The 19,418-nt window shown below is 48.7% G+C and overlaps 1 protein-coding gene across 1 annotated transcript; it reads left to right on the forward strand.

The window, feature by feature from the left end:
- Positions 1–13,124: 13,124 nt before the first annotated feature.
- On the forward strand, positions 13,125–16,769 carry PLA2G2E (phospholipase A2 group IIE). Its single transcript, XM_054680218.2, has 4 exons — positions 13,125–13,247; positions 14,018–14,156; positions 14,370–14,476; positions 16,325–16,769. Exons 1-4 carry the CDS (start codon positions 13,208–13,210, stop codon positions 16,465–16,467), a joined length of 429 nt encoding a protein of 142 aa, XP_054536193.1. The 5' UTR covers positions 13,125–13,207; the 3' UTR covers positions 16,468–16,769.
- Positions 16,770–19,418: the final 2,649 nt, after the last annotated feature.

Below are 19,418 nucleotides of genomic sequence, written 5' to 3' on the forward strand. Positions count from 1 at the left end.
TAGTCCCAGGAAGTGGGCTCTGATAAGTGTAAGCCATCAGGGGTCACTGGCCATGGTAATCCAAATCTAAGCCAACTACCACTTTCCACTTTCCCAAGCACAAGAATTGAGTCAGTCAGCAAAGGACCTAAGGTGAGCCCATTAGAGCTCTTGCTGATGGTGGAGGAAGAGGTCTGTCTCTTCAATGAGAAGGAGGAAGCAGGTAGCCCCAGGAAGCCACTGGCTGGTGCTCATATCACTACTGTGGGCAAAATAAAACTCAGAATAAAGGGGACAAATCCAATATGTGGAGGAAAGCAGAAGCAAGTGGAAAATCAGAGAAACTGAACCTGAGACCTGATCAAACCTAAGCTGAAGGCTGATCTACCTATGGACTCTTTAGTTACTTGTGCCAAAATTCCCTGTAATGGTTAAGCCATTCTTTTTTTTTTTTTTTTTCTGTTCTTTACAACCAGTGGAATGCAAGCTCTGAGAAAGCAAGTGAACTGTCTGTCTTCCTTGCCCTTGCCTAGAATAGCACCTCACATAGTAAGTGCTCAATAATATTTACTGAAAGAATGAATAAGCTGAAACATCTTGGGCTCCAGGAACTTATCATGTCTAAAAGCAGGGACATGAATCTCTATAAAATCTCTATGAAACATTGTCCCTGCCCTCCAGATGCTTCCAGGGTAATCATCAATGTGTGTGTAAGTCAGGGATTGGCAAACTATGGCCCATGGGCCAAATCCAGCCTACTACCTGTTTTTATTATAAATAAAGTTTTATTGGTATATACTCATGCCCTTTTGATTGCCTATTGCCTATGGCTGCTCTTGAGCTACAAGGACAGAGTTGAGTAGTGCAACAGACCATATGGCCCATAAAGGCTTAGAATATATATTATCTGGTCATTTACAGAAGAAGTTTGCCAATGCCTGGTATAAGTCATTTTGAAGCTATCCCTGAGAATGGTGCTTTTCCCATCAGTCTATGATAAATTGTTTAATGGCCATAAATGCCTCCTATCCCAGCATGTAGGTTTCTTTGTAATGTGACTTTGTTACTCCCCACCTTCAGAGGTGGCATCTATTTCTCAGGCTCCTTGCATCTGGACTGGCATTGTAACTTGCTTTGATCAAATGGATGTGGCAAAAGTGCTGCTGCAGGTGGGCCCCAGGGCCTGGGCTTCCAGAGGTGAAGAAGCTTCTGCCTTTGCCGTCTTGGAAGCCCATCAAGCCACACGAAGGAGTGGCCACACCCCTCATCCTAGTGGAGGAAGGGCACTGAGGTGCCCCAGCTGACAGCCAGCACCAGCTACCAGACATGGGAGTGGGGTCATCTTGGACCTTCCAGCCAAGCCAGCCATCCAGCTGATGACAGCCATCTGAATGAGCCCAGGGGACACCAACAAAGGAACCATACAACTGACCCCAAGAATTGTGAGAAATACAACTGACCCCAAGAACTGCTGTTGCTGGCTGGGTGTAGTGGCTCGTGCCTGTAATCCCAGCACTTAGGGAGGCTGAGGCAGGCAAATCATTTGAGGTCAGGAGTTTGAGACCAGCCTGGCCAACATGGTGAAACACCGTCTCTACTAAAAATACAAAAAAAAAAATTAGCCTGGACGTGGTGGCACACACCTGTAATCTCAGCTACTCGGGAGGCTGAGGCAGGAGAATCACTTGAATCCGGGAGGCAGAGATTGCAGTGAGCCAAGACCACGCCACTGCACTCCAGTCTGGGAGACAGAGTGAAACTCCATCTCAAAAAAAAAAAAAAAAAAATACTGTTGCTTTAAAAAGCCACTGTGTTTGGGGGTGGCTTGTCACTAGCAACAGATTATTGGAACCCAGCCTCTTTCCCATCTGGCATCCCCCACTAAGATCCCACCAGAGCCAGGGCTATGGCATGATTTAGAACTGCGTGGGTGCCTGCAGTTTCTCTCAGGTGAGAAAACAGAGGCCCGGGGGTGCCTCCCTAGGCTAGGGACAGAGCCAGAAGCCTCATCTCTCACCACCCCGTGTGAGATTCTTTCCTCCACCCTGTGTCTCGGACTCCTTAGATTCTGAAGGAGTGGTCCCCTCACTGGCACTCCATTGTTCCCTGGACAAAGACCAACCAGGCCCAGCTGCGCCACTTAACAAAGATGCTGGTGACCTTCTAAAAGATGACAGCAAACCCACGCCATGGACTCCCATTCTTTACTTTCCATCACAGACAAGAGAGCCCAGCTGTGTGATGACAGCTGTGCAAAGCTTGTTCCTACTGGAGGGACAAGCCTCCCAGGCCTTTGGGTGCCCACAGAAGCTCCCTGCTGTGGGGAGCAATACTAGGATGAAAATAGCACAGGGTCTGTCAGAAAAGTGTCCCTTTCTCCTGGGGGACTCCCTGGTCCTCGCCACCACCTGCAGGCTCTAGGCCACCTGCACCAGCTCAAGCAAAAGCCTTTCTGTCAAGGGAATGGGAGGTCAAGGTCTCAGGGTCAGCGTCCCAGCAAATCATGCCCTTCCAGGCCCACCCACCACCAGCCCCAGGTCCTCAGCTTCCTTTCAGCCTTTCCTGGGTGCCATCTCCCTCGGACCACAGGGCCTTTGCACAGGCTGTTCCTCCATTTAAACTCTCTCTACTTCTTTCTCTACCTGGGGCACTTTTTGAGATCCCTGGTCAATCATTTCTTCCACAGAGAAGCCCTCACTGACCCCCTGCCCAGAAGAGACAGCCCCATAAAACACTCTCATAGCCCCATGGAACTTTTTTTTTTTTTTTTGAGATGGAGTCTCACTCTGTCACCCAGGCTGGAGAGCAGTGGCGCAATCTTGGCTAACTGCAACCTCCGCCTCCCGGGTTTAAGCGATTCTTCCGCCTCAGCCTCCCAAGTAGCTGGGACTACAGGCCCACACCACCACACCCAGCTAATTTTTGTATTTTTAGTAGAGACAGGGTTTCACCACATTGGCCAGGCTGGTCTCAAACTCCTGACCTTGTGATCCGCCCACCTCAGCCTCCCAAAATGCTGGGATTACAGGCGTGAGCCACCACACCTGGCCAACCCCATGGAACTTTCTATCAAGCTACTTACCTCTATCTGTAAGTGTCCATTCGGTATGTAATGAGTAATATCTGTCTCCCCACTGGACTGTAAGCTCCACGAGGGCAGGAACCACACCTGGTTTTGCTCTCTGATGGATGCCCACCACATACTAGGTCCTCAATATAGTTTATTGACTCAAGAAGCAATTAATTCTTCCAGGAATAAGGTTATCCCATTTTGCTTAGAAATCCTTAAAGGTCTGAGGGAAGCAACACAAGGCTGAGTGATGAGATGTAGCAGATAAGGGCCCTCAGCACAGTGCCACCATGTGGGGCATTAACAAATGAGATTCATTTGTTCTGCCATCTTTATTGTTAGGATAATGATGATGATGATGGTGGTGATGATGATGATGGTGGTGGTGTTAGTGGTAATGATTGTGATGGTGATGACAGTGATAGTAATGGTGAGTATGATTATGGTAATTTCATGATGATTATGATGGTGATAATAGTGATGGTGATAATGATGATAATGGTGATGGTGATGGTGATTATTATGGTGATGTTGATAGTGATTATGATGGTGATAATAGTGATGGTGATAATGATGATAATGGTGATGGTGATGGTGATTATTATGGTGATGTTGATAGTGATTATGATGATGATAATGGTGATGGTGCAATGGTGATGGTGATGGTGAAGATGATGATGGTGATGGTAATGATGATGATGATGATGATGATGGTGATGGTGATGATGATGATGTTGATGGCAACGATGGTGATGTTGATGGTGATAATTATGGTGATGGTAACTATAATGATGGTGATGGTGATAATGATGATGGTGATGATGACAGTGATGTTGATGGTGATGATAATGGTGATGAGGATGATGATGTGGTGATTTTATTAGTCCATTCTCGCATTGTTATAAAGGAATACCTGAAACTGAGTAATTTATAAAGAAAAGAGGTTCTATAGGCTGTACAAGAAGTATAGTGGCTTCTGCTTCTCAGGAGGCCTCAGGAAACTTAAATTGTTGGGAAAAGGGCTTGTGGGGTGCCTGTATAAACTGGCCATAAAAATATAGGAAAATAAGTTGTGAAAAGCCACAAAAGGCCTCTGAGGAGGAAAGCCTCCTAATTGCCATCATTTTCCCATGCTCAGAGCGAGACCCGCTCTCTTATTTGTAAACACTATGTTCAAGGAGAAAGACATTCATTTGAAGCATGGGAATGTGGACAGACATGCAGGCTCCTAGTTAAGCCCACTCCCACTAGCTACTCTCCAATAAGTTAAAGATACGCTGAGCACAAGGAGATTCATTTAAACTACTATTGCTATAAATTACACCTATGATGCACTGCCACCCTTTCACTGTTTCACCCTGAACATCTGCTTCTTACATCTAAGTGATTGTACCCAATAAATAGTGTGGAGATCAGAGCTCTGAGCCTTTTGCAGCCTCCATTTTGCAACTGGTCCCCTGGCTCCCACCTTTATGAACTCTTAACCTGTCTTTTCTCATTCCTTTGTCGCCACCGGACTTTGGGTACCCTATGGGTGGTGTTGAGGCTGGTCCCCAACATTCTGGCACCCAACGTGGGGCCTGAAAGAATCTGGTGAAAGAACACTCAAGTGTGTGAAACAGAGGACCAACAGACAAAGGACTCCCAAGGATGAAAAAGTTTCAAGCTCTGCAGGTAAGTGGGGCACTTGGAGACAGCTAGGGACACAAATGGGACAAACTGAAAGTAAGTACATCATGTATTTGAGCTTGCTACAGCAGCTCTTGAAGCATGGTGGGGTAAAAGTTGATACAGAAAATCTTATGGATTTCTTTCATGCTGTGGAACAATTTTGCCCTTGGTTCCCAGAACAGGGAACTTTGGAATTAAAAGATTGGGAAAGAGTTGGAAAGGACCTTAAAGGAGCACATAGAAAGGGAAAGGAAATCCTTTGCCTGTTTGGTCATTTTGGTCATTGGTGTGTGCAGCACCAGAGCCTTTTCAGACAGATGATGAGGCTGAGTCAGAGGAGGAGAGAGAGGAGTTTAATGATCAGGACTCTGAACCACCTCTACCAAGTACTAACAAAAAGGAGGGTCCAGAGATGATTTCTCCCAATTCCCCCAGTCTCCCTAAACCTACTCAGAAAATTGTTCAGCCCATGGCTCCTTCAGAGGAATGTCCAGAATGGCCACCTCCTCCTCAGCCAAGTGAGTGTAGGGGGAGGGAACCCAAGACTCAGCTCGCCGTGCCCATTATTGCCTGACCAGCAGTTTGTTATGGAGAGGGGGAAATTCAGGCTCATCCTGCAGCTCACTATGGAGAAGGGGCCATACAGGCTTCCATTCATCAGTCACGAGAAAGTGGGGACTTGGAGACTTGGTAGTTTCCAGTGACTATAATACTGCCTCAGCAGACTGGGGGGCATGCTCAGGCTCACTAGGAATCTTTTCCTTTTAAAATATTAAAAGATTAAAACAAGCAATAGGGCAGTATGGACCTAACTCACCTTATGTTCAGGCCTTATTACAGGCTGTGGCTTATGACAAATGTCTGTGCCACTATGATTGGGAGACATTAACTTGGTCTACTTTATCCCCTTCTCAATTTTTACAATTTAAGACTTGGTGGACAGATGAGGCCACTAATCAGGTGCGTAGAAATGCTAGATCTCAGCCACCTGTTAACATTACCTCTGATCAATTGCTTGGAATAGGACAAGCCTGGGGTACAATAGAACAACAGATAGTGATGAATGATGAAGCCATTGCATAAATCAGATCAGTGTGTATAAGGGCCTGGGAGAAGATTCAGGATCCCAGTGTTACATATCCCTCCTTTAATTCAGTCAGACAGGGTCCTAACGAACCTTACCCAGACTTCATTGCCTGCCTACAAGATGCAGCTCAAAAGGCTATCTTGGACGCACATGTCCGAGAGACAATTGTCCAACTATTGGCCTTTGAGAATGCTAATTCTGAGTGCCAGGCGGCCATTAGACCTGTTAAAAGAAAAGCACCAAAAGACAAGGTATTAAGTCAATATATTAAAGCCTGTGATGGCATTGGAGGACATGTATACAAAGCTAACCTCCTAGGCCAGGCAATGGCAGGTTTAAAAGTTGGAAATAACACACAAAAGTTCTCAGGGTCCTGTTAAAATTGTGGACAAATGGGGCATACTAAAAAACAATGTGAGAAGGGTCAAAACAACAAAAACACATGATAACTTTTCCTCAGCCCAAAGAGCTGAATTACAGGCAGTGATTACAGTATTAAAAGATTTTAATCAGCCAGTTAATATTCTTTCAGACTCAGCTTATGTTGTGTAAGCTACTCAGCATATTGAAACTGCCTTCATTAAATATATTATTGATGAACAGCTTTATCAATTGTTAAACTCTTTACAAACAACCGTGCATACTCAGGATTTTCCTTTCTATGTAACTCATATCTGAGCACATACCAATCTTCCAGAATGCTTGACTGAGGCTAATGAGAAAGCTGACTTGTTGGTTTCCCCCATACTTACTGATGCCCAAAGTTTCCACTCATTAACACACCTTAACGCAGCAGGACTTAAAAACAAATATCAAATTATGTGGAAACAGGCCAAGGACATTGTACAACATCGTCCTCAGTGCCAGGTACTGCAACTATCCCATCAAGAAACTGGTGTTAACCCTCGAGGGTTGACACCTAACATGATCTGACAAATGGATGTCACCCATGTTGCTGCATTTGGCAAACTTTCTTATGTCCATGTGATCATAGATATTCTCATTTTATATGGGCTACTTGCCAAACCAGCAAGACTGCAGCACATATAAAAAGACACTTGCTTTCCTGTTTTGCTGTTGTAGAAATTCCACAAAAATTAAAAACAAACAATGGACCAGGCTATTTTAGTAAATCTTTCCAAACATTTTTAAAACAATAGAGCATTGAACACAGTATGAGTATCCCCTATAATTCTCAAGGGCAAACAATTGTTGAGCGAGCCAATCGAACCTTAAAAATGCAATTACATAAACAGAAAATAGAGGGAGATAGGGAAAATTCCACCCCTCATATGCAATTACAATGGGCTCTTGTTACCTTAAATTTTTTGAACGTCTCCCGGAATCACGTTACTACAGCAGCTGAACAGCATTTAACAGGACAGAAGGTAAATGTTCATGAGGGAAAACCTGTGTGGTGGAAGGACTTTAAAACAAAGTCCTAGGAAAGAGGGAGAGTTATAACATGGGGAAGAGGGTTTGCTTGTATTTCCCCAGGAGAAAACCAGCTTCCAGTTTAGGTACCTACAAGACGTCTTAAACTCTACCATGAGCAAAATTCCAAAGAAGAGAAAAGGATTTTGGAACCAAGATCTCCACCTCCCAGCATGCCTGATGGCTCGAATGAATGTTTCAGCTGACCAGATGAAGACCAACAAAACCCATCAAGCAAGCCCACCGACTTGAGGACAGATCAAGAGGCTGACCCAGCTTGCAGAAAAAAACCGAAAAGCACAACAAAAACCACTAACCGCAAGTAACCTGATGGTGGCTATAATTGCAGTAATTACTATGGCGGTAAGTCTCCCTGTGGCTACAGCAGACCAAAATTATACCTATTAGGCATATGTCCCATTTCCGCCTTTAATTAGGCCTGTCAGGTAGTTGGAACCCCCAGTTGAGGTTTATATTAATGATAGTGTTTGGATGCCTGAGCCTACAGACACTCGTGGGCCCTCTCACCCAGAGGAGGAAGGAATGTTAATAAATGTGTCCATGGGTTATCAGTTCCCCCCTCTTTGCATAGGGCCGGCTATCGGTTGCTTAAAAGGCTACTGACAACATTGGCTAGTTAAAATTCCAGGTCATAATCAAAGACCGGTATCCTATCATTTATTTTCTGGATGGAGCCCAGATCATTCACAAAGTTCGGTTCAATTAAAACAGTTCAAGCCCAGAAAAGAGAGGTGTCAACAACCTCAACAATGGTCAAAGAATTTAGAAATATTGATTTGGAAAAATTGCATCTCTGATCATGCTGTGGTACTACAAAATAATTTCTATGGAATTGTCATTGATTGGTCCCCTAAGGGGACCTTTGCAGTTAATTGTACCAATGAGAATAATAGATGCAAGACAGGACTAAAAGAGATACTACACAATCAAAAAGATGACACTATTTACACTAAAAAACGTGCCCAGTTTCCCATAACTTGGACCGATTTTGGTACAGCTGGCCCACAACCTAAAATGATTAATCCAGTAATGGGCCCTGAACATCCCAAATTATGGAAGTTAATGGCCCAATCTCATATTCAGGTTTAGGAAGAAAAATCTTTAAAAAAAAGTGAGAGACTTCAATTTGTGTATCAGGTTTCTTCCAACCGAACGGTGCCCATTCAAAGTTGTTTCAAGCCTCCTTTTATGTTGATGGTCGGAAATATTGATATTCGACCTAATTCTCAAACTATTACTTGTCAAAACTGTCGCCTTTTCACCTGTATTGATTCCACATTTGATGTAAAAACATCTGTGTTGCTGGTGAAGGCTAGAGAAGGAGTTTGGATACCGGTTTCCCTCAATAGACCTTAGGAAGCCTCTCCTTCCATTCATATCATCACAGAAATGTTAAAAGGAGTGTTTACCAGAACAAAAAAATTTATTTTTACCCTTATAGCAGTCATTATAGGCCTTATTGCAGTCACAGCTACTGCTGTGGCTGCTAGAATTGCTTTACACTCCTCTGTTCAAACTGCAAAAGATGTAAATAATTGACAAAAGAATTCCGCAAAATTGTAGAATTCTCAGACCCAGATAGACCCACAATTGGCAAACCAAACAAATTACCTTAGACTGTTATTTAGATAGGAGATTGTATAATGAGCTTAGAGCATCGATTGCAAATGCAATGTAATTGGAATACTTCTGATTTCTGCATAACTCCCCATTCATATAATGGTACTAAACATCATTAGAAAAAAGTTAGACATCATCTGGAAGGAAAGAATAAAAATTTAACATTAAATATAGCCAAATTTAAGGAACAGGTTTTTGAAGCATCTCAGGCTCATTTAACTCTCCTGCCTGGAACTAACACACTCTCACTGGAGCTGCTGATGGACTTTCAAACGTAAACCCTCTTAAATGATTTAAGACCACTGGAGGATCAACTATTGCAAATTGTGCTTTAATGTGTATCTGTTTATACTGTTGGCTTTTAGTCTACAGATGCGAAAGACGCCTCTAAAAAAAAAAAACAGACACCACGAACAAGCCATAATAGCAATGGTGGTTTTAAAAAAGGAAAAAGGGGGGCATGTTGGGAAAAGGGCTTGTGGGGTACCTGTATAAACTGGCCATAAAAATATAGGACAATAAGTTGTGGAAAGCCACTAGAGGCCTCTGAGGAGGAAAGCCTCCTAATTGCCATCATGTTCCCATGCTCAGAGCGAGACCCGCTCTCTTATCTGTAAACACTGTGTTCAAGGAGAAATACACTCGTTTGAAGCACTGGAATGTGGACAGACGTGCAGGCTCCTAGTTAAGCCCACTCCCACTAGCTACTCTCTGATAAGTTAAAGATATACTGTTTGAGCACAAAGTAGATTCATTTAAACCACTATTGCTATAAATTACGCCGATGATGCACTGCCACCCTTTCACTGTTTCACCCTGAACGTCTGCTTCTTAGATCTAAATAATTGTATTCAATAAATAGTGTGGAGACCAGAGCTCTGAGCCTTTTGCAGCCTCCATTTTGCAACTGGCCCCCTGGCTCCCACCTTTATGAACTCTTAACCTGTCTTTTCTCATTTCTTTGGCGCCACCGGACTTCAGGTACTCTACAGGTGGTGAAAATTGACACTAATTTTCAGTTGTTTAGAAGGTAACTCCGCAGTGATTCATTGCTTGGGCTCTTGTAACCCAGGCGAGGAGAGCCGGGGGCTGCCAGGAGATCAAAAGGAAATGGTGAACAAAGATCTCCCTTTTCAGGAGACCATGACTCACAGCTGCTAGGGGAATGGTACTAAACCATTAGAAAACAGCACTAGGGGAATGGTACTAAACCATTAGAAACTGCCCCCATGATCCAATCACCTCCCATCAGGCCCCATCTCCAGCATTGGGGATTACATCTTAATGTGAGATTTGGGTAGGGACACAGATAAAAACCATATAAATGATATTGATGGTGATGAGGATGGTGATGGTGATGGCAATGGTGATGATGATGGTAATATTGATGGTGATGACAATGATGGTGATGGTGATGATGGTAATATTGATGATGATGATACTGATAGTGATTATGATGATGATGATGGTGGTGGCTTCTAAGCTAAAAGGAAGAAGTTTATACTAAGAAAAAAAAGATATCACTGAGAGGCTGGGCCCTGTTCCCTCCACTCACCTCCACCCTAACAACCCTCCATCGTGAAAGTTAAAACCTGTCAAGTAGGGACAGTAATCCCATCAAAGTGCTGGGAGCCCTGGCCAGGCCACATGCTATATCCCAGTGGGAGTAAGTGCCTTGAGCTCCTGGGGCATCTGCTCTCTCCGTGGCCAGGGAAAGGAGAAAAGGAGGGACCCAATATTTATGGCTCCCGGGCAAGGCCTCCTGCAATGGCTTTCCACATTTCATTTCATTTCCATTTCTTCTGGTCTACAACCTTGACAGGACAGTCTAGTTACCTCTATTTTATGGATGATGAAGCTGGACTCAGAGAAGTGATGGGACTGGCCAAGATCACACAGCCCCTAAGTACAGAAGCCATCACTTAAACTCTGGTCTTGCTGATGCTTTCTACCGCATTGTGCCAATGGGTGGAGACCATAAAATCAATTACCTTTCCCCAAATGTCTGAACTGTCCTCCAAGAACAAGTCCTACCAACACTCCATCTTTAAACCTCAACTGAGAGCACCTCCGCCTGGAAGCCTGCCTGCCTTTTTCTGCTTGGCTCTGGCCCTACAGTCTTTACTTTTCTGCTACAGGTGTAGACCTGCAGGGACTTGAAGGAGCCCTGTCCTAGCCAGGCCAGGATTCAAAATGGGTCACAAAAAGGATCGTCTCAGAAACCTGGCCCTTCCTGGGAAACACCCCTTATGCCACCACAGGAATGGCTGTGGGCCAAACCTACTAGGGAATCGACGCTAATTTTCAGTTGTTTAGAAGGTAACTCCTCAGTGATTCACTGTTTGGGCTCTCGTAACCCAGGCCAGGAGAGCCAGGGGCTGCCAGGAGATCAAAAGGAAATCGTGAACAAAGGTCTCTCTTTTCAGGAGACCATGACTCACAGCTGCTAGGTGATCCTGGGCAGGTGGACTCACCTCTCTGACCCCTTCTCCCCGCAAGTCTTCTCTGAAGCAGGGTGAGAAGAGCCCAGCATGAAGAGAGTCCCAGGAGGAGTTATTAGCAGGAAATGAATGGGAGGGGCAGGGAGAAAAGGGTTTCCTGGGCTTTACTCTTATTTTATTTATTTATTTTTTTCTGAGACTGAGTCTCACTCTTGTTACCCAGGCTGGAGTAAAGTGGCGTGATCTCGGCTCACTGCAACCTCCTCCTCCCAGGTTCAAGCGATTCTCCTGCCTCAGCCTCCTGAGTAGCTGGGATTACAGGCGCACACCACCACACCTGGCTAATTTTTGTATTTTCAGTAGAGATGGGGTTTCACCATGTAAGCCAGGCTGGTCTCGAACTCCTCACCTCAAGTGATCCACCTGCCTTGGCCTCTTAAAGTGCTGTGATAACAGGTGTGAGCCACCGTGCCCGGCCGATAAAAGGTTTTTAACGTAAGAGTATTAACACTCAGCCCTCCTCTCCTTACTCCAAGGCGAAACCTCCCCGGGCCTCTATCCTCCGGCTGGTTGGGGTCAGGGAATTTGTGTCGGGATTCCTTCCAGCCTGTAGGGTGAGACCCAGACTCAGTGGGTTTAGTCTCCTCTCCTGGAACGGAGGCTGGCACCAGGCCCTAGACCAGCTCCTGAAGCCTGGAGCCCGCTGGTTAGGCCGAGGGCTGCAGTACACCGGTTGTCACGGGCCCTGGGCACATCAGCTTTTGTGGGCTCTTCCTCCATATATTAAATGTTATGACTGTGTTGGTTTGAAGACAAATATAATCCAGGTGGGATGGTACTGGTTTTTCTCCTACTTTTATAAGAAAGTAACACATTCTGTTGGGGTTAAAAGTAGTATGGCTGCTAGGCACCACCTCCACTTCGTGCTGGATGAGTTGGCCCAGGTGAAGCCCTTTATGTTGCCTGGGTTTAAATTCTAGCTCATCACGTATGCATGTGCCTCAGTTTCCCTCCCTGTAAGATGGGGATGACTGCAGCACCCACGTGATGGGGCTGTGGTCCTGCTTGAAAGGGGCTTGGCACAGCACCTGGTGCATAGCAAGTACTTGGTGAGGGCTGGCTGCCTGGTTGCGTGTGAGTTTTCCATCCTCCTGTGCGGGAGGCAAGAAGGACACCTTCTATCCTCATAATACAGGCAGGAAAACCGAGGTTCCAAGCAAGGGAAAGGACCTGCCCACGGCCGCCTAATACGCAGTGGAGCCAGGACTCCAAGGCCACAGACCCAGCGACTCCCAGGCCCTGAACGGTGACGGAGGTGCACGGTCAGTGATCCCAGTCACAGACCAGAGCAGGAGGGTCGGGGAGGGGAAGCGCCAGGCCAGGCCAGGGCCTCCTGCCTCCGGTTCTGCCTGGGTGGAAACTCTGAAACAGGACGGACTTGGCCCTGGGCACCTCCAGGCTGTGAGAACTGAGGTTTTTCAGTCTCTCTGAGTCTCAGTCAAGTGGAGATGAGGAAAAGATACCAAGAATGACAAGCACCCGGCACAGCCCGCACCCCACAGCGTGGTCAATGGATGATTTTTTGGAAAGGGTGGGCGACGGGAAGGGTGTGAGTAGAAAGAGCCACGAGATTGCCCGCCAATCCCCCACACTGCCTAGAAGCAGAGCCCACAGGCCCCAGCTGGCCCCTCCCCGGGGACTTGGCCAAAGTGTCAGACCTGGAAGAATTGTTGCATCACTGGGCACTCACGGGTTAATGACAGGGAGTGGACAGGACCTGGGTATTTAACTAATTAGGAGGCTCCCTGAGATCAGAGGTGGCCCTGCTGCTTTCTTCTGCTGCCTTTTGTGCTCCTTGTGCACCTCCCTTCCCCCCAACCTGGGATGAAACCTCCCCACGTGCTGGTGTTCCTTTGCCTCCTGGGTAAGTGATCTTTGTGACCTTCAGCCTTCTGACCCATCTGGCCACCCCAAGCTCCCTGGATGCCCCTGAGCCTGGCCCTACCGAGGGTGTGGTGGATGCCAAACACTGGAGGCTGCCCCCTTCCTGCCACCAGGGTGACCCTGAGGCCAGTTTTGCCTGAGCCAGCGGTGGCTGGAGCAGAGGGGAGGAGAATGCAGGCTGGGAGGGGTGAGGGGCATGGGCCAGGGGTTGGCGCATCCCGGATGGCACACCCTAGGCTCCTTCTCCTACCCTAGCTTCCATGTTTGGCTCCAACCTGCCGAGGTGGGCAGGATTCAGTCCCATGGCTGAGTCAGGAGCACCGGGAAGAATTTGGGGAGGTCAGCTGAGGTGGTCAGGAGACAGGTCCAGTGCCATCTGATGAGACTTGGGGGGACAGAGTGTTCCTGGGTGAGATAAGGGCTGACACCTGGGGAGGACTGGTGGCTGGTGGGGAGCCCCTGGAAGGGGTGAATGAGTGACATCGTAGTAGATAGAAGAGTGGGAGGGGACGCTGGGGGGGCTGACACACTGGAGGTGAGGACTAGGGGACGAAGGTGCAAAGGATGTCACTGGCAATATTATTACTTATTACCACGGTTGTTGTTGAGAGTGGGTTGCTTTGGGGAGGTGAGCTTAACTGGACAACTGGAGAGATGCCTGTGATCAGATTTGAAGGGACATCGGGGGAAGTTGGCTGCAGAGGGTGGGGCCCTCCCTCTCCCTCTCCCTCTCCCTCTCCCTCTCCACAGTGGCTCTGGTCACCGGGAACCTGGTCCAGTTTGGGGTGATGATTGAGAAGATGACAGGCAAGTCCGCCCTGCAGTACAACGACTATGGCTGTTACTGCGGCATCGGTGGCTCCCACTGGCCGGTGGACCAGACTGACTGGTGAGGAAGCAGCCTGCAGGGGGGACCTCCATGGGGATGGAGGAGCTGAGGGATCCTGGGAGGATCCTGGGAGAAGGAGGGGAGCCTGGGGGCACCTGGAAAATTCAGGCTGATCTCTCCTCTGGGCTGCTTTGGGCTCGGGGGCCCCGAGCAGCCCCTGGTCCAGCCCAGCCTGGCTCACAGGTCCCTCCAGGTCAACCATGACCCTTACAGGTGCTGCCACGCCCACGACTGCTGCTACGGGCGTCTGGAGAAGCTGGGCTGTGAGCCCAAACTGGAAAAGTATCTTTTCTCTGTCAGCGAACGTGGCATTTTCTGCGGTAGGTGGACAGCCCTGAAGTGACCCAGACACCCTGCGGTGAGGTGGGTGGAGGCAGCTTAAGACAGGAAGCCCCTCCTGATGGTGACCTTGGGCCTTATCAGAGCCAGACCCTGGGCTGGAGGCATGGGGTTTCCCGTTACCATGTAACAGTGGAGACCCAGATGTTCACCAGGTACCCAGGCCAGAGAAGCCCGTACCCCATCAGTGCAGCCCTCAGCCCCAGGTATCTCCCTACCCACAGACACCTCCCAGCTCCAGCCTCTGGAAAGAGGAGCAGAGGGGTCTGAGCTGAGCCAGGGCCCAGAGGAGCTGGACTCAGGCACCCTCCCAAGGCCTCAACAGGAGCTAAAGGTGAAGTCCTTAGGACAGAACGAGCTGGGGCTTTGACTGGGGACAGCAGATGCTGTTTCCAAAGGCTGACTTCTCACTGGGACTGTCAGGCTGGACCCATTTGCTCAGCTGTGCCATGTCCAGTGCCCATTTGGACCAATTAGCTTTCCTTCAGTCCCAGGCCCAGGCAACCAGCCTAAACCAACTGAGACTGTCGAGGGACCCCACATGAGAGAGCCAAGCTTTCTCCCTGCCACAAAGCCAGGAGCAGCCTGAAAGAAAGGCAGGGCCTGGTGGGCGGATGGTGCAGCGCGGAAGGATTCGGGAGGTCGCGGCAGACTCAGGTCTCTAAATTCTGTCCTGGGGGCAGGGCAGAGCTGCCTCCATTTCCTCTGCCGCCATCCACTCGGCAGGGCAATGTGCCAGGTACTGAGTCTCTGTCGCTGGCAGTCCACGCAAGGCAGGCGCAGCCACCTGCCAGGATCAGGGCTGAGAGGAGGAGGCAGGTGGGTGGAGACACAAGCTCTGGATTCTACCCAGGGCGTCACCTTCCACCTGCCAGTGACTTTGGACAAGTGATGTAATCCCTGGAAAGCCTCTGTTTCCTCACCTAGAAAACAGAGAGGCTTATACCCACTTCCCCAGCTCAGCCCAGCTCCTGGAAAGAGCCCCCCAAAAGAGGCTGACCGGCTCGGCGTTAAGAGTCCCTTCCAACCCTGGGTGTTGCTGACATAGCAGGCGTGGGCAGAGCCCTGACGGGAGACGAAGGCTCACCTTCAAGAGGGGAAATGAGGCACCTGGCCTGAGCTGTGAGATACAGTCATGGGGACAAAAGGGAGCCAGGGCCACTGCAGGCAGAGGTGACAGAGGCAGCTGCAGCGGAGACAGGAGGAGCCTTCTGGGCCCCTACAGAGCTGATGCCAGCTGGCTCTAGGAAGGACAGGTCAGGGTAGAAGTCTGACTCCCAGGCTGGGTATGGGCAGAAAACTGGGCTGTGTCCACTCTGATGAGGACAGGCAGAGGGCCCTGAGCAGCCCCCAGCTTTGGTCCCAGTGGCTTCCAGCCTAGGCCCACGCCACTCTGGGGCACACATAGCCATCAGATTGAGTTGCTGTCATTTCGTAGCTGTCCTCTCTGCTTGATGGCCACAATCCGCCATCAGCAACGCATCACACAGGGGTGCAGGGGTTGCCTAGAAATCCCCCTGGTCGGGAGCAGTGAGAGTTAGCGAACCACGTGGTGTCCCTAAGGCCGGAGAGAGCTAAGGGCAGTCAGCCTGGGCTTGGGAGAGCAGGGAGGGACAGCGAGGGCAAGCTTCCAGCTTCCCTGGTGTCCTGAGCCACAGTGCGCCCCGCCCGTGTCTCTTGTCTCACCCATCCGTGAAACAACCCGGGAGCTTGGGCTTCCATCAGAATGGAGTTGGTCCAGGTCAAGAACGTGGACCCAGAAGCAGCCAAGAGCTGTCCCACACGTGTCCTGAGCCTCTGTGGTCCCTGACTCACTTTGTCCCATCCAGCCGGCAGGACCATCTGCCAGCGGCTGACCTGCGAGTGTGACAAGAGGGCTGCCCTCTGCTTTCGCCGCAACCTGGGCACCTACAACCGCAAATATGCCCATTATCCCAACAAGCTGTGCGCCGGACCCACCCCGCCCTGCTGAGGCTATGCTCGGCCTCCCCCCGTCCCTGGAGGTCCCGCCTCGGGCTGCTGTAGTCCAGGCCTGGGGAACATTGGCACCAAAGGCCCTCCCTTTGGAAAATTCCTTTCCTGCAAACCCATCCCTGCTTGACAGCTCAGAGATATGTCCTGGACCATCACTAGCCTCCCAGGCTACCCCTTCTCTGTAGAAAGAACCCTGCCCCAGGAGCCATGGACCCTTCAGCACCCAGAAGACTGTCACCAGCTTCTGGGATCTCAGCTCCCTCTTCTGAATAAGTGAATAATGGTTTCCCATAATTCTAATGTTCTTTGAGTCTCAAATTCTGTCAATCATTCTAGGATTTAATTCACTAGAGTTTCATTCATACATTAATTTTCTGATCACCTACCTTGTGCTGACAGCATGCACTGGAATCAGTGGGAACAAGTCTGACATGGGTGGCCCTGCCTGCAATTCCAGCATTAAATTCTTTTAATTTTCCATGACAGTAAGTTTCTGTGGCTCTCTTTTTCTTTTTCTATTTTTTTTTTTTTTTTTTTTTTTGAGACAGAGTCTCGCTCTGTCGCCCAGGCTGGAGTGCAGTGGCGCGATCTCGGCTCAGTGTAAGCTCCGCCTCCCGGGTTCACGCCATTCTCCTGCCTCGGCCTCCCGAGTAGCTGGGACTACAGGCGCCCGACACCACACCCGGCTAATTTTTTTGTATTTTTAGTAGAGACGGGGTTTAACCGTGTCAGCCAGGATGGTCTCGATCTCCTGACCTCGTGGTCTGCCCGCCTCGGCCTCCCAAAGTGCTGGGATTACAGGCGTGAGCCACCGTGCCCAGCCCTGTGACTCTCTTTTTCTAATATTCTACAATCTTATCAAAGATAATGCAATCTCTGGAAGGAATATTTCTGGCCATATGGCTTAATGTGAAAAGCATGAAAAATACCAACCTAAAAATATTATCCCCACTGTGTCATCAGGCCTCAAATCCCCAACACTGGCAAAGATTGGTTAAGAGTGAGAAGCAGCTCTAGATGGTCTTATCCACACCCCTTCTTTGATGGGTCCCTGGGGGCCAGAGAGGGGATGTTCTACCCGAGGGGGTGTCCCCACTCCCTGGGCCTTCATTTCTTCATGAAGTTGTCATCAGCCACCCACGCTCTGGTATGGCCACGTTAACCAGGCCTGCTGGTTGTCATCTTGGAAAGACCAGAGTGCCCAGGGCCGTTCAGCTGTGAGGACACAGGAAGAGGAGGAGGAAAGGGTTCAGCATCCAGGGCTGACTCCAACCTCCCGATTCTGAAGCCATGAAGAATGTAATGCGCTCAAGGATTCCCACCAGGAGAAATGCAGCCTATTCTGGAAGCAATCTATTTCAGCAGATGTTACTTCTAAAGATAGAATTATCTATTATATGCTGACGAAATCTTACAGGACTGGGATTCGCCTGCTCAATGACAGAGCACCTGCCAATGCATTTAACAGGGCAAAGCTCACAGTGGACACTCAACAAATGACCACTCCCTTCACCCTTCTCAGGGCCTGTGCACAGCATTCAGGACCTTGAGGGCAGGGAGGAGAGCAAAGAAAATCAAAGGGAGAGCCAGTCATGGTGGCTCACACCTGTAATCCCAGCACTTTGGGAGGCCAAGGCGGGCAGATCACCTGAGGTCAGGAGTTCGAGACCAGCCTGACCAACATGGAGACACCCAGTCTTTACTAAAAATACAAAATTAGCCAGGCATGGTGGTGCAGGCCTGTAATCTCACCTACTCAGGAGGCTGAAGCAGGATAATCGTTGAACCTAGGAGATGGAGGTTGCGGTGAGCCAAGATCATGCCATTGCACTCCACCCTGGGCAACAAGAGTGAAACTCCATCTCAAAAAAAAAAAAAAAAAAATCAAAGGGATGTATCGCTGTGACCTTTAAAAGGTGAAGAAGCTCTGTGCTAGCAAAAGGAAGGAGGAGAAGAAAGGGAGGACAGGCGTGTGTACTTTGCTGTTGTAACTGACTCAAATCCTCAGCCAAGTATCACCAGAAGACCATGTCTTAAAGCAAAAACGGCCTGTGTGGGGGAAGAGTGCAAACCTCCTTTGCAGGAAAAGTGGTCCTGAGGCGCCCTCTGGTGTCCATTTCATTCAGGCCACTAAGGAGAAACCTGCGCTTGGCTTAAACCTCGATTTCTCTTCCTCAGGTGGGCAAAGTGTGCTTCTGGGCTAGTGAAATTGGTCCCCTCACATTTTCATAAAGAAATATACTGAGAAAATGCCAAAGAAGGCCATACAACCATCTGAGGATGATGACCACTGCAGAAACAGAAAACACAGGGAGAAGGAGCTGATGGGGCAGATTAGAGAGAGGTGACACCTGGGCATGATGGATTTAAGGTACCAATGGGACACCTACCTGATGATCTTAACAGTTGTATAACTGTCCGACGAAACAAACATTGAAACTTAGGAGCAAGATTCCAGCGCAGCCTGCTGTGACCCCTGCTACTCACCCACCCCCACCCACCAAAACCAAGCTGTCTTTTGGCCACAGACCAGCCTTTACTCTTTGCTTTCCCAGGGCTCAATAAATGTTTTGGGTTTTTTGTTTTGTTTTGTTTTTGTTTTTTTTGAGACGGAGTCTCGCTCTGTCGCTCAGGATGGAGTGCAGTGGCGCGATCTCGGCTCACTGCAAGCTCCGCCTCCCGGGTTCACGCCATTCTCCTGCCTCAGCCTCCCCAGTAGCTGGGACTACAGGCGCCCGCCAACATGCCTGGCTAATTTTTTGTATTTTTAGTAGAGACGGGGTTTCACCGTGTTAGTCAGGATGGTCTCGATCTCCTGACCTCGTGATCCGCCTACCTCGGCCTCCCAAAGTGCTGGGATTACAGGCGTGAGCCACTGTGCCTGGCCAATAAATGTTTGATGACGGGATCAAGGGGCCTGCTTAAATCCTGTTTGCCTATGTGTGCGTA

The sequence above is a fragment of the Pan troglodytes genome, chromosome 1 (assembly GCF_028858775.2).
Source record: "Pan troglodytes isolate AG18354 chromosome 1, NHGRI_mPanTro3-v2.0_pri, whole genome shotgun sequence".
Taxonomy (NCBI): domain Eukaryota; kingdom Metazoa; phylum Chordata; class Mammalia; order Primates; family Hominidae; genus Pan; species Pan troglodytes.